Below are 25,741 nucleotides of genomic sequence, written 5' to 3' on the forward strand. Positions count from 1 at the left end.
CCTAGCTCCCGGAGTCTAGATTACGGAAACGAGTGTCGCGTAGACCGAGGACCGCGCGTTCGTGGCGCGGGTCCCCGGCCCTGGGCGCCTCTCTGGGGTTCCTGTGCACCCTCGCACTCCCGATCGCCGTCTCCGAGCCTGTGCCCCTCCCCAACCCCAGCCGGGCTCGGGAGCGCTCCCCGGTCACCTCGGCCGCGTTCATTTCACTTCCTTTCGCGGTCCGGATTGCAGCAAAACCGGGCAGCGCGAGGGCCAAAAAGTGGAAAGGAGAGCGCCTTTCCGCGTCGCGCCGCCGGCTCGCCAAGTCCCCCTCCCCAGTCCAGACCCTCGCAATCCCAACTGCAACTTTTTCCCTTCCGTCTGGCTTTTCCCTGGGTTGCGGCGAGCGGGCGCCGGGCCGCTAGGCGTGGAGCGGGCGGTCGCGCGGCTGCGGGTGGCGGTGCGGGCGAGCGCCGGGAGCCGGCGAGTGGGTGGGTGGGTGGGTGGGTGGGGAGGAGGGGAGAGGACGGGCGGGGAGAGAGGGAGAGGGGTGTGGGGAGGGGAGTGGGAGAGGGAGGGAGGGGGAGATTCCGCTCTCTCGCCGCTCCCAGCCGGGGCGGGAGGGGGGTGCGGGGGGGAGGAGGCCGCGAGGAGGGAGGGGAGAGGAGGAGGGAGGGGAGAGAGGGAGGGGGCCGAGGAAGACGCTCCGATAACCCGTGCGTTTCGTAAGGCTCGGAGCACTTGTGCATTTCTGCAGGCGCGCGGCGAGCCATTCGCGGCGGCTGCTGCGGCTCAGGCTGCATCCTCTCCTCCTCCCGGCTCCGGGTGTGTGGATGTGTGAGTGTGTGTGAGTGTGTGTATTTTGCAGGTGTGTCCGTTTTAATTCTGCCCAGTAGGTGGGACTTGGTGACTTTCGCACCATATTTTCCTTTTGCCTTTTTTTTTTTTTTTGCTTCCCCACCGTCTGTTGCCACCCTGCAAAGTCTCGGAGTCGGAGAGCAGTCGGCTCGCTTCCCGAGCCCCCGGACCCGGCGAGCCGGCAAGCGCCGAGCCGGCCACCATGCCAGGCAGACCGCGCCACTAGGCGCTCCCCGCGGCTCCCACCCAGCGGCGGCGGCGGCGGCCGCGATGGTTTCAGACGCTGAAGGATTTTGCATCTGATCGCACGGCGTTTCAAAGGCAGAGGCCCCCTCCCCCTTCCCCCCTCCCTCGCCGTCTTTGTTTCCTTCCCCCCCCAGCTCTCCCCACTCCCCCCACCCCACCCCCTCTCCTCTCCTCCTCCTCTTTTTTAGAAGCAGCGATCGGAGATGGATGTCTCTCTTTGCCCAGCCAAGTGTAGTTTCTGGCGGATTTTCTTGCTGGGAAGCGTCTGGCTGGACTATGTGGGCTCCGTGTTGGCTTGCCCTGCAAATTGTGTCTGCAGCAAGACTGAGATCAATTGCCGGCGGCCGGACGATGGGAATCTCTTCCCGCTCCTGGAAGGACAGGATTCAGGGAACAGCAATGGGAACGCCAGCATCAACATCACGGACATCTCAAGGAATATCACTTCCATGTAAGTCAGGCGGCCGCTCCCCAGCCCCGCCGCCTCTCCCCTCGCTCAGCGTCTCGCTCTCGCCCGCCGGCCCGCAGCCGGGAGCCGGCCCTCCGCTTGCCCCAGCTCGCCGCTGCCCGCCTCCCGCCCGGCGCGCGTTAGGCTCGCTCTGGCTCGGGAGATGCTCGCGGGCTGAGTATTCCAGGTGACTCCGGCCTTGGCGAGGCGTGATCTGGAGATGCGTGTGTGTGTGTGTGTGTGTGTGCGCGCGCGCGTGTGTGAGCCTCTCCCCCGAGAGGACCCCAGAGGCCAGGGCACGCGGGACCCGGCTCCCGCCCCCGCCCCCCACCCGCTGCGGCTCGTTTCGAGGGTGTGAATCGGGTTCTTGGTCCCCCACTAAATAGCAACAGTTTGGCCACGCTCAAGTGGAATAAAGTAGACGAGGTTCGATTCCCTGGCAGCCGCGCCGGGTAGCGACAGTGGCGGCGGCGGCAGCGCTTAGCCAGGAGGAAAGGTGACAGATAGAGACTGCTCTCGATCCAGCCGAGAGGTTTAACTCTTTCCGTTTGGAAACCTCAAAACACGCCGTCAAGTAAACAAGTTGGAAGCTGGCTGGTCGCTGGGAGACTTTGGACCTGTCGAGGCAGCCATGGACGCCTACCCTTTCCTCTTCCCCAGCCCTCCCTCTCCCATCCCATTTTGGGCATTTCCGAGACAGCCACCCCCCCACCCCCTGATTCCCACCCTCATCTGCCTCTCGGCGCCTACAGATCCCGTTTCTCTTTGAGCTTTGATAACTGTTCCAGTAATTCCGAGTCAGGCTGCTGAAGGGAGGAGGGAAGGCTTGCGTGTTTGGGAGATGGGGCTTCTTCTGTGATCGTTTATTCGAAAAATCGAACTCCCATTGGCATTTGCTTGGTTCTGCCCCATCTGAGTGCGACCTATGGTGGCCTGCTCTTTTTTTGGGGGGGTGGGTGGCATTTTTCATTGGCAGGGGTGGGGGTCAGACGCCAGGGCGGAGAGAGGGAGCCTGCCACATTCTCTACCACTGCCTTCGCCAGGTGAAACCCCCCCCCCCCCCCCCCGCCTCCTCCCCCCCGCCCCAATCCTACCATCCAGAGAAGGGTGTGGAGGGCATAGCGAGGGTTCAGGAGATAGCTCTCACCTGTCCCCCCCCCCACAAGGCCCCCAATCTTTGGAGACCCCCAAAGTGGGTGGGATGCTGAGAAGGGTTGATACTGAAGTGCCGGCTGGCGTCTGAGGAAGGCATTGGGCGTATTCGGCCGTGGGAACTGTTCTCCTAAGCATCAGACCTCCCCGTGCCTTGGCCCCTAGTCCGATGGGGCTATAAAGCCGGGAGGAATTGCAGTCCTGCACGCTCCCAAGCCCACTAGCCCTCTTGGCTTAACAGAGACTTCGCTAGCGTTCTTGCAGCTAACAGTTTGAGGGAAGTGTGCAGCTCAGGAGGTGCCCCCTGAATCCTGGCCCAGGAAACAAGCTTGGCCCGTATCTAGCTTGGATCATTCACCACCGCCGCCGCCTGCTCCCCGACCCGCCCAGCCTCGCCACCTTCAACCCAGCTGGCCCTGGGGTGACAAAATAAACAGCCAAGGGTGGGGTGGAGGGGAGGGCAGGAGAAAACAGGATGGACCCAGCGCAGCCTCTCCCACCTGCAGGCCACAGCATCTCAGCCTCCCTAAGGATGCAGTGAGGAGGGTGGGAGTGAGATTGCCAGGGAAACTCTGCCTTGGAAGTACACTGTGGGGCGAGTGTGTGTGAGGAGGTGGGGTGAGGGGTTTCAGGGGAGCCTAGCAGTGGGTTCAGGAGCTCAGGAGCTGGACCTGGGGATTTCCAGGGGATGGGGTGGGTCAAGAGCTGGAGAGATGGTGGCCTGGGTGCCCACCGTGGTCTCTGGAAGCTGGTGAGCTTCATTCAGCCTGTTCTCTGCTCCAAGGATGTGTGTGTCTGTAGGAAGCCAGTGGGAGGCAGGGAGGGTCACAATCACGTAGGCTTTTCATGGCCACACAGCAGTCCTCTGAAAAATGGTCCCTCTGAAGAAATGAAGCTTGGGGAGGCAGTTTGATAGGGAAGAGCTGGTTGATCTTTCCAGGTGGAGGGTCTAAGATGAGACTGCTGGAAAGGTCAGTGATGGGAAGGGAGGAAGTGGCTTCTTATCTCCTGTGTCACTGAAGGACCAGAAGGGCAACTGGGGGACAGGGAGCCAGGAGGAGCTCGGGAGTCCCTGTGAGTGTCTCCATCCTTGTGTCAGGACTCAAACTCTTTACCTGGGAGTTGGGACTCCTTTCCTTGAAAACACCCCAACACCTCAGAGCCAGGCAACTGGATTCCCACAGGAGCTGTGCTGAGTGGCAGGTGGGGGAAGGTCAGAGGTCATGGGTGGGATGACCCTTCCTCGGCCCATCTTCTCCCCAGTGCCCTGTTATATCCATGGCTGGTACTGACTGAACTGGGGAAGGGTCCAGCCTCCTGGCCTGGAGCCAGATGACCGTGGAGAGAAGGAGGGGAGGTCTGCCCTCCCTGGGAAGCAGATGTCACTCCTCCGTATCTGATCCCACGAGGGAGGCTCTGGCTGCCAAATGGCTTCTGGGGGCCCACAGCCCCAAGCAGTGAGTCAGGCTTGGACCTCTGTAGGACTGAGGTCCCACCCCAAAGCCCAGGCCCCCTACTCTGCAGGGCTGCACATGGAGGCTTGAGGGCAGACAGGAGCCCTCCAGGCAGAAGGGGGCCTTCCTTTAGTGGGACCTGGGAGGGGGCTTCACTCCAAACCTGGGCTTTGCTGGAAAGGAATGTGTTCCTCACATGTCTGATGGTATCGCAGATAAGGCATCAAAGGGGTACCCCAGCCGTCCATCAGCCTGAAGCCGTTAATGCTACTGTGTCTGGGGGTGCAGCTTGGACAGGCTCTGGGGGCTGAGGAAGAGGCTGGGGCACGTGCTGGAGTTCCAGCAGCCCTAGCTAAGGGAAGCAGGGGGGACTGCCACCCAGCCACCTGCCTCTTCCTGGGGCTCTGGGGTCCTGAGGTTTCTCCTTCAGGTGCTGAACTGATGCCACCTGAGTTTTCAGAGGAACTAGAGGTTTCCTGTGATCTTCCTCTTTGGGCTGGCATGTGGGTTGGTTCCCACCTCCCTCGTGGGAGGCTGACTGAGGGTGCCTTTGATGGGGAGTTGGCAGCCCCACCAGCGTCAGGAGGAGATCAGATGCAAGGCCTCGAGGCAAACGCGCGAGTCTCACCTCTGTCCTTCCCCAAGTGCCCTCCCTTTTGGCCTCTTTCTGTTCAGAAGGCCAGTCCCTCTGTGGTTGAAGCTTTTGACACACAGTAACCTTACCTAGAAGGGTCCACGCACAGCCGTGCCCAAGCCGGCTCTGATGTCACAAAGGCAGAAGGGTGGTGTCGGGGAGGGGGGCTGTCTGGGCGTCTGGAGACCAAGCCTGCCTGGGGCTGGGTTGGAACCATGCATCCTTGGGCTGTTAGAAAGACCAGGGGGAGAAGACAGCATCTCTGGGCTGGGTGTTCTTTGGCTTGAGAAGAACATGGGCTCTTGGCTGGGGCCCTGAGCCACCAGCAGGGCCCCTGGCGTCTCCAGGGCTCTGGTCCCGTTATTTCCCCTGTCTTCCCGGAAGGCCCTCCCCTGTCTGGGTGAAGGATCATTTGGAGCTTCGCTTGCTGCTGCACTGACTCCTTGATTCTGTCTTTCTGAGAGTCATGGGCAGAGCCTGCCTTGACTGTTACCAGCAAGAGCCGGACTGCACGCAGCGGTGGGAGCCAGGCCCCAAGAACGTCATGGGGCTCAGTCAGGAGCCCCCAAACTGAGGCTAGGCCTGAGGGAGGTAGACAGAGAGGTGAAGGGGTTTGGGGGTGAGATTTAGAAGGGGGCGTGGGTATAGCCCTGGAGAGAAGCTGGGGACTGCAGACTGCAGAGGCCCCGAGCTTTTGTGTGGACGCCAGGCTGTGGGAGGGTGGTTCCAGGCCTTCCCTGGAGGACCCTCCCTGGAGCCAGAACCCTGAGCCCAGCTCAGTCTTCTGAGGAGCACCCTGGGGCCCAGGACATCCATCTTGCAGCTCCAGGGGACCTAGCATGTGAGTTTTGGATAAAACCAGCCCAGCCTGGTCCAGGGCTGAGCCTGGAACTCGGTTGTCAGCTCAGCCTCCTGCGAGTGCTGGACCACTCTCCTGTGTAGTGGAAGTGGAACGCTGAGGCTGTGCAGGGGGAAGGGCCTGATGCCACCTCCATTCTTGCCTCACTGGTCTCTGCCTGCTGCCCCCTCCTCTTTGACTGTCGGGGGTGGACTCAGCCCCTGCCCCAGCTGGCCCTTTGCCGAGAGTATGGGTAACCTGTGACTCTCCCTCAGGGTGGCCTTTGACCCCAGGCTCATGGCATCTCTGCTGCTGCCTGGGGTCCCCCATCTCGAGGGCTGCGTCCAGTGGCTTATCCTGGGACCAGAGACACCATTTCCAGCCTCCCTTTGGGGCGTCCAGTTGGCCAGTGGAAGGGTAGGGTTAGAGAAAGGGATAGGACATGTGAGTCAACTACCTAGACTGTCCCTTACCCTATGTGGACCACGATAGAAGACTGTAGCCTTTCTGAGCCTGGAAATTCAACTATGAATTGAGACCATGGGGCAGTGTCCTTTCCAGCTTGGACGTATGCCATCCCAGGGCCCAAGGAGGCTCTGCTAGACCACTTCTAAGGGCATCACCCCCTGGGCTTGGTGCTGACCCCCATGATACCACCCTGAGGAGGGCAGCAGGTGCCCCCTTGCTGACCATTGGCTACTGGCCACTGTCTCCCCTTCCTTCCCCGTCCACCTCTGGTGGACTCTGGGCTCCCCAGTGTGGAGTCGACTGCCAAAACCAAGTGTCATGCTTAGCAAGAATGCACCGAAGCCTGTGGACTCTCACTGGAGGCCTCTCATGAGCCCCCTTCTGTACTGTGAGCTCAAGGCGGGGAGATAGCCCCTGCCAAGCTTCAGCTCCTTGCCCAAGCAGGGGCCTCTGCTGGATGTGAGAAGAAAATGTTAGAATTTTTATTTCAAGTTATTCTTCTTGAGAAAAGGGAATATTTAATATTTAATGTATGGATGGAAGATGTATAAGCATATAATTTAGTAAATAGGCATGTTTGGAGGTTACATGATGAAATTTTTATTGCTTAAGCATGCATAATTAGAAAAGCTCAGGGCCCACTGTTGGGATTGGAAGGGCCTGGGCCAGCATTAGGAGAGGTGGTCCTGAAGCCCCTGGCTCCCCTTCTTGGCTCTGTCCCAAGGGAGGGTTGATGAATTGGCAGGGGGAGCAGCAGTGTGGGAGGAGGGGGCAGGCTGGCTGGCAGGGGGATCAGGATTCCTAGGGCCCCCTAGACCCGAGGCCAGGCCAGAGCTCAAAAGACAGTTTCCAGCAGCCCTCGGGGTCCTTCTCTTTGTCCCTTGTAGCAAATCCTTCACCTCCATGAATCCACCCTATTCATTTCTGTCTTGGTTTCCAGTTTACAGTTGTTCCATTTATTTTTGCCACAGCTCCTTGAAGAAGCAGGGATTATTAGCCCTATTGTCTTGATTTACCAAACAAAATGAAGAGGAGAACTTGAGTGTCTCACAGAAGGAAAGATCTGGAAGAATCTTGAGCCCCCCGCTCCCCACTGCCCCACCCCTGCCCCCAACCATGCTCCCTTCATGGCCTCTCTGGCTCCCCAGTCTGACAGATTGTTTTTTATCCAGAAAGTTCCTTTTCTGCCTAGGGGCAGCATTAAGGCAGCGGCCCATCTGGGAGGGCCTTGTGAAGGGCGGCTGAGTGTCCTGGCAGCTGGGTCTAAGTGTGGCCTGAGCAGAGGCTGGACTTGGGCCCCCAGCTCTATCAATGACCCACTGAGCCCTCAGCTCAGGTCATCCGTCATCCCTTGAGTCTTGCTGGCCTCCACTTTGAGAAAAACAAACACTCCAGGGCCGGGCATGCTGGCAGCCCCTCTTTGATGGATTGGCTCATCAGACCATCAGGGATGAAGGCTCCAGAAGCCCAACGCCCAGTGGAACCCCCACGAGGATCCTCACATTTCTGCCTACCCGTTGAGGGCAGAGCTCCCTGGAACTGAGAGCTGGAAGGGACCTCTTGGGTCAGCTTCTCCCTTACGTTCCCCGCGAGGGTCCCAGGAGAGGCACAGAGAGGGGCAGGGAGTTGTGGGCCCTCGGGCAGCTGGAGGACGTGCCTGCCCAGGTGCCAGCCCATCTTCTCCCACTCAGCTCTGGCACCCTCTCTGGGCACTCTGTCAAAGCCAGAGCCTCGCCCATGACTGTGTCTCCCTCTGGGGCGATGATTCCAAATCCAGGGTCCCCAGAGGCAGCAACTATGCAAGGCTGGCAGCCCTAGGCTCTTCGCAGCCTGCAGCCCACGCCAATTAGAACCGCGTTCCATGAGGCCTCTGCTGAGCTCTATTTACATAGAGGGCTCCAGGATCTGTGGGCGCTGTCGGCCTGGAGCCTGTCCTTTCTGACTTCCCCTTTGCCCCTGTCCTCACATCTGACTTGTCCCATCGAAAGTGTGCCCCATTTGGGTGGTGGAAGATTCAGGATTCTCTCCCCAGACAGAATCATCCAGTGGGGAGTAGAAGCTGGCAGCTGGTTTCCCCAACAGCTCCCTGAAACCTGGCCTTTTTCTAGCTCTGGACAAACGCCTTCCTTTCTCTGGGCCTCACACACACACAGCCTTCTCTCTGAGATGAGGATAATAATTACAACTACCTTTATAGCAGCACTCTGAGAGTCAGTGGCCTGTGTCATGCCGGGTAAGGAGAAAGCTATCGATACTAGTGGTAACTCATGACAGCACCTGCTATGTTCCAGACACTGTTCCAAGCACTTCCGAGGCAATAAATACCCCATCATGGCCTCACACCAACTCTCTGAGATAAGCACTATTGTGAATCCCATTTTACAGCTGGGAAAAATGAGTCGAGTTGGCATGTGACCTGCTTCCTTTCACACAGCCAGTCAGTGGCAAAGGAGTCTGACATTCAGTGTTGCCTATTCTCTTTGGCAGTACTCTTTATGCATGTGAATACAGACAGCTGTACGCATGCATTCATGAATCTATGACCATCCAGATAAATTAATCATGAAATAAAAGGCTTTTAAAAAATGATTTTATGAAGGGTTTAGGAGGATCCTTTATAACTAACTATCCAGTTCCCTAACTCCCCTGGCTGGGCTTGGAGAGGAAGGTGAATGACAGAGTGGTGGGTCTGGTGTTGGCCCGTCTGCCACGGCCATGCTGACACAGACAGGATGTATTGATGGGGGAGACTTGGGGTCCTCCTGTCCTGTTCCCGACAGTAGCCTCCCCGAGGCCGTGTCTCAGCCAAGCCCTCACCCCAGACCTCCTTGGCCACCCCCTGGTGTCCCGGTTTCTGAGGTCAGGTCAATTCTCCCAGGAGACCAGGTGCCAGCTGAGACTGGCGGAGATTCAGGAAGCTGGCCGCTGGGTCCCTGCCAGCTCCACTCTGGGCTGAGACACGGTCAGCAGGACTGTGTCCCCGATTGCCCACGGCCAGAGACAGCCTGGATGGAAGAGCGGAGGGCGGGGCGGCTTCTCCCAGTTCAAGTTTGGAGTTCCTAAGGCTGCCACTGGATGCGGAGCACAAGGGGATGTCTGGTGTCTCCATCTCAAGCTAGAAGCTGATGTTTAGAGCGTCTTCCTGGAGAGTGAATTCTAGTTCTTCCTGATATTTCTGTTGCCTCCTCCTCAAATGAGCAGCCTTTGCCTCTCTTTACCCTTTCTCTTCCTGGAGAAGGAAATGGCCAACCCACTCCAGTATTCTTGCCTGGAAAATCCCATGGATAGAGGAGGCTTGGCAGGCTACACTCCCTGGGGTAGCAAAGAGTCGGACAGGGCTGAGCGACACACACACACACACACACACACACACACACCCTTACTCTTGTCCTGTGTCTCAGTCCCCCTTGCTCAAGGATGCTTTGTCTCTCTATAGGGATGAACATGGTGGGGTGGCTCCAGTTGTCCCCAGGGAGAGAGATGGGGTCCCAGCAAACTGCTGAGACTGCAGGGCAGGAATCTGTGGAAACACCCCATTTTGCTGCTGCTTGGCTTGAAGAGTTCACCCCATCTGGGAGTCCCTCAGTTTCCCCTTCTGGGAGCTGGGATCACCTCTAGAAATTGGAGCCTGTCTCCCTCTTGGGGTCACTGCCAGGTCAGGGCGATCACATGCACAGTCCATAGGCTCCCAAGCGCTAGGGCGCCATGTTGGTTGTTTCCATTTCTAGATGTCCGGGAGTGTTTTTGAATTATGAAAAAAGATCAAGACTTTGAACCATAAATCATCTGACCTGGAAAGGGGCTCAGGAACAATTGGGGCCAAACCCCGTTTTACAGAGCGGGAACCTGAGGCCCCAGAGAAATTAATAGACTGGACTCAGTCACCCAGCGAGTTCCTAGCACAGCGAGACCAGAACGTGCAAGGCCGCCTCCCCAGCTGGTGAGGCTCTCGTCCTCCCGCCCTCTGCCAGCATCTGCTCTGGGGCTGAGGGATCTAGGCTCTTCTAGAGGCAGAGAAAGGAGCCCTTAGACTCCTGCAAAGAGAGAGGGGATGAAGGGAGCAGTCTTGGACTCGCAGTCCTAATCTGGGCTGCCTCCCACGGTAAAGCGGGCTGTGTGCGCGCTTCGGGGGCGTCTTTGCGCACGCACAACTGCCTCTCTTCAGTGTTCTCTGCACATCACGACTGAGGTCCCCGTAAACAAGCCTTAACGCCTTTGGCTTCCTGCCTGCTGAGATCGTCTGCGTCTAGGCTCCCAGTGGCCACCAGAGGGCAGTGCTGCGCACGAGACGATCCACGGTTGTCTTTGCCGGGAGCTGGGGTTGCGGCTCTCTAGTCCGGCGAGATGCTCACTGGCTAGCCTGGATTGCAGGGCCTTTCTTGAGCAGGGAGGTCGGTCTTTCCCCTAGGCGGGGCCTCCCTCAGCAGAGCTGGTCCTGCCTGCATCATATCTGCAGCCCAGGCACGTGAGTCTTCTGGACCTGAGCTTCCCCCGGGAGACGGCTGGGAGAGTGCCCTGGGTGAAGGATGTCGGCTGGAGCGCCCTCCTTCCCTCCAAGTCTTTCTGAGCAGCAACAGGAGGGGCCAGTGCATCTGCTCAGGGGTAATGGAGATGAATGAACGGGACATGGTTCCTGCCCAGGAAGATCAGTCTTGATGGGGACACAGAGAGGCTAACAGACAGCTACGATATGGGGTTAGTATCATGGGAGAAGGGAGCCTTATGACCTCCAAGGCATCTCTCCCCTTTCTCTCCCTGCACCCTACCCCGGACCGGTCCCACTTCTTAGCGTTGAAATTACTTACACACCGAGTAACTGCTCAGGAAGTACAAGGCCCTGATATTTACCAGACGTGAGAGCTTGATGCTGTCTCTCAACCTCTCTAGACCATCACTGTTCTCAGAGACACCCATCTACATTGATAGGCATCAACGTGCTTTGCAAACCGGGGTCCTGGGCCCTCGCTGGACTGGCTTGTTTTCATTGTTCAGTTGCTAAGTCGTGTCTGACTCTGCGACTCTATGGACCGTAGCCCATCAGGCTCCTCAGTCCATGGGATTTCCCAGGCAAGAATACTGGAGTGGGTTGCCATTTCCTTCTCCAAGGATCTTCCCAGATCAAGGATCGAACCCATGTCTCTTGCACTGGCAGCCGATTCTTTACCACTGAGCCACTGGGGCCTATTTCTGTTCTGTGCATGCTTTGGGCTCTTTTCTGGCTGTTCCAGGCAGTCTCGTATCTGAGCAGGTGCTATCTTGTTCTGTGCACTAGTTGGTTCGTGAAGGAGCTTTGTCCCACAGTTACCCGTTTTGGAGATGGGATCTCCCACTTTTGTGGTGGAGCCTGGGCCCATGGGCTGGGGCCTGCAGCTCTGCCCTGAGGGCCATCTCCTGGCTACTGGATGCCAGGCTGCAGGTAGGACCCTCTCTGTTGTGGTCAGTCTTTCCCTGTCTGCTTATTTCTGATACTTTTTAATTGAGGCTGATCCTCTGAAGAGCAGGGATGAAGATAACATTTATGGCTGTCCTCCTGGGTGGGAGAGTATTTGCCTGTATAACCTTGCTTATGAGCGGCGCCTGCTAAATGAAGCTTGTGTTCGCAACCCTGGCTCTTCCCAACTGGGTGACCCTGGGCTGGCTACTTTTTTGATTACAGTTTCCTCACCGGAAATAACACTGATAAGATTTTGATGAGGATGTGCACGCGCATGTGCGTGTGTGTGTAGAACTCTTAATGCTGGTCTCTCTCATTTTCTTCTTCTCATTACCATTCTCCAGAACGTCACCCCACAGGCATGGATACCTTTAATGACCATCATCGGCTCTTCCAGAGTCCAGTCTCCCCTCCTCCCAGCCCATCCTATATACTGTACCAGATGCATGTTTTATTTTTTTCTTAAAATTTTTTAAATTGGAGGATAATTGCTATACAACATTGTGGTGGTCCCTGCCATCCACCAACATGAATCAGTCATTATGTATATATATTACATATATATATATATATCCCCTCCCTCTTGCTCTTCCCTTCCTCCACTCCATCCCTCTAGGTCGTCACAGAGCGGGCTGGGCTCCCTGTACTGTACAGCAGCTTCCTACTAGTCATCTGTTTTACGCACAATAGTGTATATATGTCAACGCTACTTTCTCAGTTTGTCCTACCCTGAATTAATCTTTTAAACCTAGGTCTTCCGTTAGAACAATTCTCGGGCCCTGAGATTTTCAATGGCTCCTTTGCCTGAAAGGCAACTCAGTGTCATAGGAAGAGTAGCAGCTTCTTTGGCCAGATCGCCTTCAGTTTAAATCCTGGTGCTGCGGCTGCTGCTGCTGCTGCTGCTGCGTGAGTTTAGGCGGGTTACCTGACCTTTCTGAGCCTCCATCTTTTCATCTGAAAATTTAGGCTTCCTAGATCCACCTTCCTAGAGCAGCTGATTAAATGATGTTGCAGTAGGTGCCTGGGATCTGGTGGGTACACAGAGGCCAAACTGGCAAATATACAAGTCAAGTCTCTCAGAGGTGAAGGGCAGGGGTATTTCTGGGTCCGTGAAAAGTGGGAATAGAGAGGAGCTTGGGACTTGGGTCAGAGTCTAGGGAGGCAGCAGAATGATCAAGGTGGCGTGTAGTTGGGAAAGTGACAGGGTGGCCGAGGCACGCGTCGGCTCAAGAGCAGGGAGACCGTTATGGTTGCTACTGATAACATCAGTTGGGAAACCAAGTGGCAGGGCCTGCCTGCCCTACTCCTCAGCTGCGGAAGTTTAGGTGCCAGGAACCTCCATGCAGGGAAACTCAGGAGCACCCAGTCCCTTGCAGCTGTTGTTCTGTGCAGTTTTGCTGCTCTTCTTGCCCAGTGTAGCTTCTGGCTCTCTGGATGATTCTCTTCCGGTTATTGTAATTGATGAGGCTTGTCAGCTACAGATGGGGCTCCAGGAGCAGCCGTGGGAGAAAGAATGTATAAGTTCTATGGGAAAGGGGTGACTACGAATCCCTCCCATTAAGAGCCTTCCATGCACATTCATTCCAGTTCCATGATCAGCCACAAGAGGGCACTAGACCACGATTTCTGCAGGGAGGGAGGCGCTATTCATCAGGCCCTAATATGCTCACCAGGTGGCTCAGGGGTAAGAATCGGCCTTGGGTGGCAAAACCGACTCAATGGACATGAGTTTGAGCAAACGCCCGGAGATGGTGAAAGACAAGGAAGCCTGTTGTTGTGCTGCAGTCTATGAGGTTGCAAAGAGGTGGACACGACTGAGCAAAGAAGGTCCCCTGGAGAAGGAAATGGCACCCCACTCCAGTATTCTTGCCTGGGGAATCTCATGGACAGAGGAGCCGGGGGGCCTACAGTCTGGAGTTGCAAAGAAGCAGACCGGACTGAGCGACGGAACAGCAACAAATGATTGTGCCTTTGAACAAAACTGCTCATGGTTCCCTCCCAGCACCTCTGCGGAGCATGGCAAGCCAACTTGATTTAACCTGAACCCCCGACACTGAGTCTGGTGTCTCAAGGGAGGCCAAAGTGCGTAGTGAATGGTCGTGAAATTTGGTGTCAAACTTGGGTTCCAATCCTTGTCCTCTTTTTTGCTTGTTTTTATTTTTTTTGAACTTTGAATAAGTTAATTTCTAAGGGTCTCATTTTCTTCACTTGCAAAGTCAGGTGTTGCTGGGAGGTGTTCCTGTGAGAATTAAATTACATGTGTGCCAACTGTCTGGAACATGTTGGATACTCCATGATGGACCATCTCTATGTTTCTGAAAGAAGGGTGAAATTAGGGCACAGTGCAGGAGAAGTTTATGGGATCCTGTTCGCCCTCGGGGGGGGTGAGCAATAGGGGGGTGGGTGGGTCATTTTACTCCCCAAGGAGCCCTCTATGGTTCCAGTTAATTAGGGGCAGCAGTGACACCAAGTGGCCAGAATGGAGAATAGCAATGTCTTCTGACCTGGCGGGGTGGTGGCAGTGGGCATCATTGGGCAGATGAGAACTCTGCATCAGGCATCAGAGGACCCATCAGTTGAATTTCTCTCCCTTTCCGATGCCAGCAGCTAGAGATGGTCCTCTGAGGACCGAGTGTGATGATGGCCATGGGCCATGTTTGCTGCTGGGTCGATGGCATGAGGCTATGCCTGCGGACCACACCTGTGTACCTGCCTGACTTCAGCGTGGCCAGCCAATTCCGGCATCCAACAGCCAGACCCCTCCTGGTGTTTTCCTTGGGTGTTGACTCTTCTTGAGATGCTTTCATCCTGGGTCTATCTGATTGGGCTCAGCGATGAGATGCAGGATCTCTGAGGCTCAGTGCGTTTATCTGGAAAGCAGGGTGGGGGCGGATGGTTGGTCTGGTTGATGGGGAGGGCTCGTCTAGCTTGGGTTTGAGTGTCAGACATTATTTCATATGCTTTGCTCAGTGTGTGTGCATTCGTGTGTGTGTGTGCGCGTGCGCATGGGCATGTGTGTGTCTAGGGGTGTGGGATGACGTGGGAAGGATTTACTTTAGGCTTTCCTCGTGCAGAAACTCCAGCCCAGAGAAGGAAGGGGCTTCCCCCAACGGAGGCGTGGCCCTGAGGCTGGAATTGGGGTGCTGCTGGCTCCTCATCTTTTGTAGCTTCTTTGTTACCCACCTGAGATCCAGGAGGGAGCCTTGGCAGACATGCCAGGCTCAGGAAGTTATTTAATATCAGCTTTGCTCCAGATTGTGTTTCTGACTCCTTGCCACCTCCTAAGTGGCAGTCATTTTAACAAATGTGGCGACAAGACACCAAGTGGGAAATAACATGAGGGATGGGGAGGGGGCAGGGGCGTGGGGGAGGGGCGGAATCCTAGTCCCTTGGCAGAAACCTTGTGTTGGAGGCCCTGGGAATGAGTGAGGGCTCCTGGAAGCCCCTAGCAGTGGAGGGGAGGGCGTGGAAAGAGGTGCCTGGCTTTCTGGAGCGTGTGGCCTGTGGCCCAAGTGTTCCCTGTTGCCTAGGAGCTTCCTGTGTCCTCTGGGGGAGTCTGGCTCCTGTCCCTGGGCAGGAGTTGAAGAGGGAGGCCTTGTACTCTGTCTTCCCAAGGGACTGACTCCCAAGTGCATGACAGACCATCGACAGGGGCCTGGCGCTGGTGTGTTTCCCCTCCGTGGAGACTGAGCTGTATCTGGCCCCAGGCCGTGGGGGCCCAGGTGTCTAGCTGCCCGCCTCACCTGCCTAGGCCTGGCCAGCCTCTGGCCTCTTGGGGAAGCATGGGCGGAGGCACTGGCTGGGCTGGCAGGCCCAGGAGAGAAGGGGCCAACCCTTATTATCCCAGCCCCAGGCTCCAGCCATGAGCCAGGCACGGTGCTCAGCCTTGGGATGAGACTTTCAAACATAGAAGGCCGTGGCCCCTGTCTCTTGGAGTTTAGAGTCAAGTCAGGGTGGCAGCTCGGAGGGCTGTCTCAAGAGAAGCAGGGAAGAATTTTAGAAAATGTATTTAATGGATAATTTGAAAGAAAAGCATAGAGATGTGAAAATAGAGCTTCCCCAGGAGGAGAGGGGATGGCTTTTTCTAAATGGAGATTTAAAAATTCTAGATGTACCTGCTTTTGGGTTCCTCTGATTGGACACAGTGGCCCTGACTGTGACCTTGACTCATTGTCCTGCTGTCTGTCCACAGAGGCCCCCGTGGGACCGTAGGGGAAGCCACAAACAGAAGTCAGGAGAGGAGGACTGTGTTTCTTCTCCTGTCACTTTCTGACTGTAAGAGGCAGAGATTTGGGGGCGGGTGGTTTGGGGGCCAGTGGTTCATGGGGAAGGTGACCCTGGGGCACCCTGGGGGAGGGAGTGAGCTGGAGAGGGAGGAGGCCAAGAACGTCGGGTTCCGGGAGGTGTCGCTGAGCCTTTCCCCAGGCACTCGCTCATTTCCTGATTTTTGCATTTATTCAGCATGTTTATTTGAGAGCCACTGCTGGGCTGGCCCCTTTTGTGAGAGCTAGGAAAATGGCAGGCAGTGCTTGCTGGGCAGCTGGGTCTGTGTTCTCCCATAGTTATAGGATGTGTAAGGTCAAGCCCCTTTTCCTTTCCTCCTGGAGTTGACCTTCGGGTTCTGGGGAAGGTGGGCTGGGGTACCTAGTGTACGGCCAGGTTCCCTTGGGCCCCCAGGCCGAGTTCCTGGGAGAAGGTTCCATCAGAGGGTGACAGAGGGTGGGGGTGGGTCAGGTGATGGAGTGAGCGCCTCGGATGGCAAGTGAAGTCTGGCCCGGGACTGAGCCCAGCTTCCCTCTGGCAGCACCCAGTTGACCCTCTGCCCAGCGCATCGGGGGCCTGCCCTTCTTCCTCTCAGCTCAGAGCCATGCCCAGGCCTGGGGAAGCTGCAGTGGAAGAGGAATGACTTATCCCCTCCTGCAGGCGTCATGATCCAGGGTCACGTCCTGTCTCCATGGAAACGGCTACTCCACTCTTTCCTGCTCCCTATCCTACCCCGGCTACTGGCAGGTGACTCACCAGTTTCCTGGACTCTGATCAGGAGTATTCTGACCTTGGAACTCCACTCTGTTATCTTCCCAGGTGCCTGCCCTCACCTGCCCAGGTGGGTCACTCAGCTAGCGTCTTACTCCCGCAGAGACTCCCTGGCACCCACGTGCCCTGGCTGGCATCAGGCTCCTGGACCTTTCCTCCCTGTGGGTGCAGAGGGCCGTAGCCGGCACCTCACAGGGACTCCGGAGAGACTTGTCGAATGGGACGGGCTCATTCCTGCCAGAATCTCTTGCAGACCCACTGCAGATCCCAGCTTGTGGACTGTGCGTACACCTGCCTGGAGCGCAGGGCACCCTGTTCTCATGGCTCCCACACCTCTGTGGGCCCCGGCTTTGCCCTCAGCAGAGCAGCTGCTGGAGGAATCTTCTAGGGAAACTTGACTGATGACAGGGAGGGCAGGCACTGTGCGGTGACCAGGTCTCAGGTGCTGTTCTCAGGACAGTCTGTTTTTTTTTTTTTTTTAATTTGTTTTTTAATTGAAGTATAGTTGAATCACAATGTCATTTGGTTTCTGCTATAGAGCAGAGTGGCTCAGTTGCACACAGATATACATTCTCTTTATATATGGGACGGTCTAATTTTAACCCTGTTTCACTCTTAGCACAATCCAGTGAGGTAGGTTAGCATTAGCATCGTCATCTTATGGGTGGGGAAACTGAGGCACAGAGAGGCTATCACACTTGTCCTGGGTCACGAGATCAGGAAGTGGCTGAGCTGAGGTTTGAATCTGCAGGTTTGCTCTGAAGCCTCTGCTCACACCCTCTGCCCCCCACCCACTCTGTGTCACAGACCCTCTCAGTTCCTGCCCACCCACCCCCGCCGGTCCTGTGGCTTTAGTCCTAGACCCAGCCCCCTGCCCCTGCAGCTCCCACCACCCCTGGCCAGTAGGGCACGGCGAGTTCTGCGGTGTTCTGTTTCTGACACTGGTGCCGGGAAGGAGGGTGGGCAGGAGGGGCCCTGGGACCCAGTGGAGCTTGGCGTCCCTGAATTCCGTGGGAGCAAGTGTCTTGGCCGCATCTTGAGAGCGAGGCAGGACAGTGTGGTCTGCATGGTCTATCGCATCATGGCCGTGGACTCAGTGGGTGAGTCTGGGCAAGGCACTGGCTGCCTCTGAGCCTCCGTTTTATTACATTTCATCCTGGGGGCTTGACCGGGTGACTTCTGATTCCTCTTCTGGCTTTGACCTCTCATACTTCTAACGTGGGGGTTGTGGACGGGGTGGAAGGTTAGGGAGCGCAGAGGCTGCAGAAGGATTTCTCGGGGCTGGACCCTGTGCGGACGAGGGGTGTGGGGTCAGACCCTGGGGGTCCTCACGCTTCCGCGTGCATCCGGGGCTAAAGCCCTGGCTGCCGGACCCCAGCCCAGAGTGTCTGATTACGCTGTGAGGATTTGCAATGGGGCCGGAGGAGGCCATGTCTCGTCCGTGCCCAGGTGAGGCAGACGCTGCTGGCCTAGGGACTGCACTTCCAGAACGACTGTCACACTGGCAGCTTTCAAACTGTGTTCTCTGAAGTGAGGTCAGAGCTGCTGTGGTTTTCCGTGGAAGGCATTTATGATGTTTGTGAGCCTGCTCAGTAGCGCCTGACTCTTTGCGATGCTATGGACTGTAGCCTGCCGGGGTCCTCTGTCCATGGGATTTCCCAGACAGGAATCCTAGAGTGCGGTGCCATTTCCTTCTCCGGGGGACCTTCCCAACCCAGGGATCAAACTTGCGTCTCCTGCATTGGCAGGCAGGTTCTTTACCACTGCGCCACATGAGAAGCCCTTTATGAAGTTTGCCAGGCTACAAAGTGTTTGAATATCTTATTGCTGAAGAACACTACCCGCCCCTAAGCACGTTCTGAGGGTGCTCCCCAGGTGCTGGGTCCTCCTTCCATTTCCCTTTCATCTCTTCTCTCTGCACTCCCCCCAAATGAAGCTTGGCTCCGTCCTGACCTTGGCCCCCACTCACCTTTTCCCAGTGGAGCTGGGCTCGACTGAACATGCTCTGACCTATGTCATCTGATATGCAATTGAGAAATGAAAGAACGGCTGTGTTTTGGAATGCCTCCCAGGCTCAAAGTTGACTTTAAAAAACTGTTTGGGTGGCAGGGAAGTAATTCGGTGACTGCAGCTCAGGAACCTCAGTTGGGCCCTAGTTGCGGGGTGAAGTTGAGCCTTCGGCGTTCGTGTTCAGGATCTTGTGGCTTCAGGATCTCTCTGACTTACCTCCCACTCTTCGCCCATGAGAACCGTCTGCCCCAGCCAGGCTCATCAGCTGGGCAGCCCTGAACGCCCCTGGCCGCTTCCCACTCTGTCTTCTGCTCGGGCCACTGCCCTTGCCCAGAAGCCCTCTGGCTTGCATTCTGTCCCCCCGAGCACTGCCTGTCACTGGCCCCATCCTTGAGATGGTCTTCATTGTCCAGACTTGTGTTTACTGATTGCTCTATCTTTTCAGCCTCTGAGGCACACAGTAGGTCGAGGCGGCTGGTTTTGAGCCCTTGCTCTGGGCCAGGCAATGTATGCAGCGTCTCATTTAATCCACACCATCCTATGAATGGTCTGCCGCTGCAGGAGACACAAGAGATGCAGGTTCCATCCCTGGGTCCAGAAGCTCCCCTGGAGGAGGGCATGGCAACCCACTCCAGTGTTCTTGCCTGGAGAATCCCATGGACAGAGGAGCCTGGTGGGCTACAGTCCATGGGAGTCACAAAGAGTCAGACATGGCTGAACGACTAACACACACATCACGTGAGCAGAGAACTGCTCTGATTTCACAAATGAAGAGATTGAGGCTGAAAGATGCAAGAGCTTGAGTAAGACCATAGCTGTTCATGGCAGAGTTAGGACTCAAACCCAGGCTGACTTCAGAGGCCGTGGTTCCATGTTCATTGCAAACCAATTGGGAACCAGCTCACCATGTCTTCAGGAGGGAAAGGATGAGGAGCCATGTGTACATTAGGCTAGAATCTTGCATAGTATTTGCATTGAAAACCTTCTTCTCTATATAGTAACCTGGCTAAACTTAAAAAAAAGTTGCAGGATGACATACCGTATATGTAAAATATTTAATATTCCATGATAAACCGTAATGGAAGAGAAGAGAAAAAAATGTATATATGTATAACTGAATCTCTTTGCTGTATAGCAGTAATTAACACAATGTTGTAAATCAACTATACTTCAATTTAAAGACACCACAATGACCAATATAATGTATTGCTTATACACAAAGATATATAGTAAAAAGATAAGACCATGGGCTGAATACAGAGTGATTTCATGAGAGGCTTGTCTCTAGGAAGAGAAGGGGAAATGAAGGGTAAACACAGGACTCTTAACTTCATCTGTGATGTGTTCCTTCTGTTTTCAAGACCTTCACATCTGACAAAGTGGTAATATGTATTAATTCCAGGTAATGAATAAATAAGGTGTTTAATGTATAATCCTTTGTTTTTTCTCTATTAAGATGACACTTGAAAGGCTTCAAGCACCAGAAAAAGATGACCACACCCACCAGATTTGTAGCTTAAAATAGAGCCGACGTTAAGCCTCTCTTCTTGATTTGCCAATGGCTGTAGCCTTTTGTGTCTTCCCGCGATCTTTTCCGTGTTTGTGCTCCAAGTCCTTTCATTTTATGACATCAGTCATAATGCATTAGAGCCTGATGACCCCGCTTCAACTTAATTATCTCTTTAAAGACCTTACCTCCATAGAGGGTCACATTTGGAAGTACCGGGGCTTAAGAGTTGAGCTTATGAATTTTGGGGGGATACACGTCAGCTTAGAACAACCATGTGTGTGTGTTAGTTGCTGAGTCATGTCCGACTCTTTGTGACCCCCATGGACAGTAGCCTGCCAGGCTCCTCTGTCCATGGGATTCTCCAAGCAAGAATGCTAGAGTGGGTTGCCATTCCCTTCTCCAGGGATTTTTGCAACCCAGGGAATAAAACCAGGGTCTCCTGCATTGTAGGCAAATTCTTTACCATCTAAGCCACAGGGAAGCCTTAGAACAGCCAGACAGACAATTTGCATGTCTGCTGAAATGAAAATAGAGTCTTAGACTTCTTGAGTGCAGAGAAGCTGAATTGTCCTCATTTTTTGGTGCCTCTGGCTGCTGATGCTTTCCACATACCTGCTTGTTTGCCCTTGTGAGCCAAGGAGCCCTGTGGGGAAGGTTGTGCCTTCACAGGAGAAACAAAGGGGCAAAGGGAGCCAGTGCAGAGGAGCCTGGTGGGCTGCAGTCCATGGGGTCGCACAGAGTCGGACACGACTGACTCGTCGCAGCAGCAGCAGCAGCAGCAGAGTATGAAAAGGGCCTCCGAGGACAGCTCTCTGGTGGTCTGATGTTTAGCAGATTGCAGGTGGAAATCGGAAAACAGCCCATATCAAATGCACTGTGCACCGTCTCTCTTATGAATCAGCTAATTTAATTATTTCAGCAATTACTGGTGAGTACCTGATCTGTGTCACCACCAAGTTAGACACCCGCTCCCCCCACCGAAAGTCTCAGTGGGCTGGGACCGCAGCGTGTCTGGTTAGCAGAAAGGAAGAGCTTCCTCGAAGAGGGACTATGAAATTGCTCTCCTTTGTTTGCTGTTATTGCTGTTCAGTTGTTGTGTCTGACCCCTTGTGACCCCATGGACTACCGCATGGGCTATCTCCCGGAGTTTGCTCAAACTCATGTCCGGTGAGTCCGTGATCCTATCTTTTCTTGGGGCGTGCAAGTAAGTAGGATTCTCCGATATCTACCATTTCATTATGAAAAATTTTAAGTCTATAGAAAAGCTGAAAATTTTTACAGTGGACAGCCATATACCCACCCTCTGGAGTCTGCAATTAATATTTCACTTACTTGCTCTGTTACAATGTCTCTCCTTCCCTTAGTCCTTCTAGCCACTCATTTCTACCCTATTTTTCTGATGCACCTCAGAAGAAATTGTAGATATTAGTATACTGTACTCTCCCTGAACACTTTTGTATATGTATCATTACACTAGGTTTCAGTATTTGTTTTCACTGCAGGTAGTATTCTAGTCGATGGAATGTGTGAACTGCAAGTGTTTATTCTGTGTTTTGACAAATGTATACACCTGTGGACCCCAAACCCAGAAGGTCTAGGTGATTGCCTTTCATCCAGAAAGTGCCCCCCATACCCCTCCGTAGTCTCTGCCCCCATCTCCCTAGAGGTGGCCACAGTTCTGATATTTTCCCACCATAAATTGCTTTTATCTGAGTTACAGCTTCATATAAATGGAAATGCACAGCATGTATTTAGCAACATGTTTTTGAGGTTCATTCATGCTGTAGACAACAGCAGGCTGTTCTTATCTATTGCTGAGTAGTATTCCATGGAATACCCGAGTTTGTTTAGTCTCCTAGTTGTTGAAACCCTGACTGTTCCCAATTTTGGACTATCATGGGTAAATCCACTCTGAACATTCGAGCACAAGGCTTTTTGTGAACAAACACTTTCATCTCTCTTGGGTCTGTCCCCAGGAGTAGAATTTCTGGATTGGATGATATTTAACTTTCAAAGACACTGCCAGATCATTTGCCAGAGTCGTTGCACCCGTCTACACAATGGGGCTGCTTTTGATGAATCTGGGTTAGGATAGACACAGGTACATGACTCATGGAAACGGGTGCCGTTGTAGCTTTGTCTTGCAGATGAGGAAGCTGAGGGGCACGGGGTGGCAAGGTCACCCCGCTGGTAGGGGGCAGGGCTGGGAGCCTGTCTGACTCAGAGCCCGTAGGGTGTCTGGGTGACATGCTGCTGCTCCCAGGAGCAGGGCTGAAGCAGGCAGAAAAAGCAGGGTGCTCTCCTCGGGAGCACCTTCTGGTATCCACAGCCCAAGGATGGTCCTGGTTCTCGCAGAGCTCGCGTGTTCTCTCTGACACTGTGGCAGCCAGGGCTGGGCAGGCATGTGGTGCTCTCCGGCCTGGAGTTGGCCTCTTTTGTTCATGTTCCCCATCACCCTAGTCGTTTGCCCCACTCAGTTCCCTGGGCTGGGTCCTGTGTGCCGTGGACAGATGAAGGCCAGACAGCAGCCCTGGTTCCGCATTTCCCCCCTGACATGATGTAACCAGGGGACTTTCCTTGGTGGTCCAGTGGGTAAAACTGCGCTTCCACTACATGGGTTCATGGGGAACATGGGTTCAATCCCTGGTTAGGGAACTAGGATCCTGCATGCCACGCCGCGCCGCCCCCCCCCCCCCCCCCGCAAAAAAACAAAGTCATTCCAAAATAATGTAACCGAGAGCCCTGCTTGCTGAGCGCTCAGACATGGGGTGTGGGGGCCCCAGCCCACCTCTCAGTCTGAGGTGGGTGCTGAGCTCAGGGCTGTAGCATCGGCTGGACTGGGCCTGCCTCTCAGATCCTGAAGATTAGTGGTGCGGCCATGGGTAGGGACACAAACGAGCTTCATTCCTTCATGTTGGTGGTGCCATGATGCACAAGACAGACGGAGTGTCTGGCCTGGAAATTCAATGGGCAGGGCCATCAGCGTTGATATAAGTCGCTCAGATAGTGTCTGAGGGCTGTAAGTTCTAGGAAGGAACTGAGCAGAGTGATGAGGTGAGAGATGAGATGAGATGAGAAGCTTGGCTGGGAGATGGGAAGTGGGCGCTGCTCCTGGCGAGGGGTGGGGGCGGCTCCAGGAGGAAGTAGCAGTCTAGCTCTCACCTGGAGAGTGAGCAAGAGGCAGAGCTTCGGGAATATCCCCGAGGGTGGAATTTTCTGGCAAGCTTGGCACTTTTGGTTGGGAATGGATTAGATGTTGTTGGGATGGGAGAGAGGCTGGAGGAGGGTAGGGCAGGTGGGATGGAGTGAGCAAGGGGGAGGGGTGAGGCAGGTGAGGTTCGAGGGGTTGCAGGGCACGGGAAGGGGTTTCAGCTTTAATCTGAGTGCAGTGAGAGGCTCTGGAAGCCTCTTCCTTTTAAACAGGAGTTGATTCAATTTACATCTTAAATGGGTGCAATAAATGTGTTGGAGAAAGTTCACCAGCTTGTGAGTTCAGATAGCTGGGGCTTGTGCAGAAGGTCCCCAGGGGAAGAGACCACTGAATTGAAACCTGAAGGGTGAATTAGACCCGTGGTGGGGGACACATGCGAAGGGTGCTGCTCCAGGGTGAGAGAACGGTGTGAGGGAGGCCCTGAGAGCATGGGAACCTTTCAAGAGCTTGAGGATCTTCATTCTGGCTGGAGACGGAGGGGAGGGGCCAGGCCAGGCAGGGATGATGGAGGTAGGCTTTTTCTTGGGACAATTGTTAGCTTGTTGAGGACTGGGGTCTGGTCTATTTTTAAATTTTTTTTTTTTTTATGTGGACCATTTAAAAACTCTTGATTGAATTTATGTCAACATTGCTTCTGTTCTATGTTTGTTTTTTTTTTTTTGGCTAAGAGGCGTTTGGTACCAGGGATTGAACCTGTGCTCCCTGCATGGGAAGGTGATGTCTTAATTACTGGACCACGAGGGAAGTCCTGGGGTCCAGTCTTGATTATTACTTTCTTCCCAGTGCTCAGCAGCTGCCTGGCTCAATCAGTGCTGGGGCCACACATAAATGAATGAATCAGTGAATCAATGAATTAGGGGAGTTTACGAAGGGGACCTAGAGGGGGTGGGACTTTTTCAAGGTCAGGGGAGCCGAGTGGGAGCCTTGGGTCATGAGAGGGGCAGATGTGGCTGCGTGGGAGGTGGAGAGCGTCACCCCGTGATGCTGGGTCTGGGCTGCTTGACAATGACTGCCCGGGAAGGGGCAGTAGGCCTGAATGTCATCTGCCTTCAGTCCGTGGCCCAGGAGGCCCAGCCCTGCCTGGCAGGCCCTGAGGCCCATGCAGGAAGGAATGCCACTTGCGAACATCTATTTGTTTATTCAGAGATTTAATTAACATGTTTAAATATTAAAGAGTAAACAACGTGTGTCTAGTGGGATTCTGCGTTTACCAACAGGAGTGCTGACTTATTTAATTATTTGTGCTTTCTCGGCCCTTAGGGTCTTGTTTCTGGCTTCCTTCAAGGGAGGCACTGTTCTCCCAGGAGTGGGCGGGGAGTGGAGTTGGGGGTGAGGGTGGGAAGTTAGGGGGAGGAAGGGAGGAGGGAGGAGGGGAGTTTTCTGGGGAGGTACAGCTGTCCAGGCCCAGAGGAACTGAGATGATGGGTGGCTGGTCTGTGCAGAGGACAGAGGGAGTTGTGAGTTTCAAGACAGCGAACTGGGGACTCTCTACAGCTGGGGGATTGGAGAGTCTTGGGGCCTCCTCTGTTTTCCTGTGCTGACGTTTGTGGGGTTAAGCTTCTCACCACGATGCCTAAAGGGCCTGAGGCCCAGATCAGAGCGGCCCTTAGTTCGTTCCATTCACCCAGGGAAAGACCTGGGTGGATGAAGAGGCCCCAGCCGCCACCCCAGGGGGATCTCTGAGACCAGAGGTGTTTTACAAGTGATCTGCTTTATAACATCTCTGCAAATGAAGTCCTGGGTGCTGAGAGATTACACTGGGGGTTATTTATTGGCAGTGTGCACTACGGTTTTAATTTTTTCTTTTTGCTTATTCAGGCTTTAGCTCCAGAGGAAAATAGCCTGGGGTGGCTCCGAAATAGATTCTCTCTGCCCCATTAACTTATTCAGTGAGTTTAATGGTCCTTTTTCCCCTCAGCCTTGAAGCCATCATTAAAAGGCAGAGATTTATAAAAGCAAAGACACTGAGCTTTAGTCAAACTTTTGCTCTGAGGTGGGGGAAGGGCAGGGGTGGGGTTAGCTGGGGTCCCCTGGGCCCCTCTGCTGTGGGTACTATCCATGAGTGTGGAGTCAATCCTAACTCTCAGAAGCTCGAGGCTGGCTGGCTGGTTTCTGAGAGTTGGGGGAAGTGGCACCGCCTAATTAGGGGTGAGTGTCACCGCCCAGGCTTTTCCCAGCTCTCACTGGGCTGGGGTGTCTTGGAGTGCTTCTGCAGAGTCGTTGAAGGGCCAGGGTTGAGCTTCCCTGGTACTCAGGGGTCTCCGGGGCTGTCATGAGGTCCATCCCCGCTCCGCTCACCGTCTGCTCTGGTCCATACAACAGAAAATCAGGTCACTGCATGCAGGGAGCAACTTGTCAGAAGGCAGTCCCCCGAAAGCCAAGTGACAGAGAGCCGGTTGCCCAAATGATCGAGGAGCAAATGGCCAGCTTGCCTGTAGGCCACTCATGGAAAGCCTGGCTGGGTG

At 54.7% G+C, this 25,741-nt stretch overlaps 1 protein-coding gene across 3 annotated transcripts in view; it reads left to right on the top strand.

The window, feature by feature from the left end:
- Positions 1-1,220: 1,220 nt before the first annotated feature.
- NTRK3 (neurotrophic receptor tyrosine kinase 3) overlaps positions 1,221-25,741 on the top strand; it is a 429,790-nt gene continuing 405,269 nt past the window's right edge. For all 3 annotated transcript variants that reach the window (XM_040257595.1, XM_040257596.1, XM_040257597.1), the window contains exon 1: positions 1,221-1,534. In XM_040257595.1, the coding sequence (XP_040113529.1) occupies positions 1,287-1,534 (248 nt within the window). In that variant the 5' untranslated portion in view covers positions 1,221-1,286. The remainder of the gene's footprint in view (positions 1,535-25,741) is intronic.

The sequence above is a fragment of the Oryx dammah genome, unplaced genomic scaffold, assembly GCF_014754425.2.
Source record: "Oryx dammah isolate SB20612 unplaced genomic scaffold, SCBI_Odam_1.1 HiC_scaffold_16, whole genome shotgun sequence".
Classification (NCBI taxonomy): Eukaryota; Metazoa; Chordata; class Mammalia; order Artiodactyla; family Bovidae; genus Oryx; species Oryx dammah.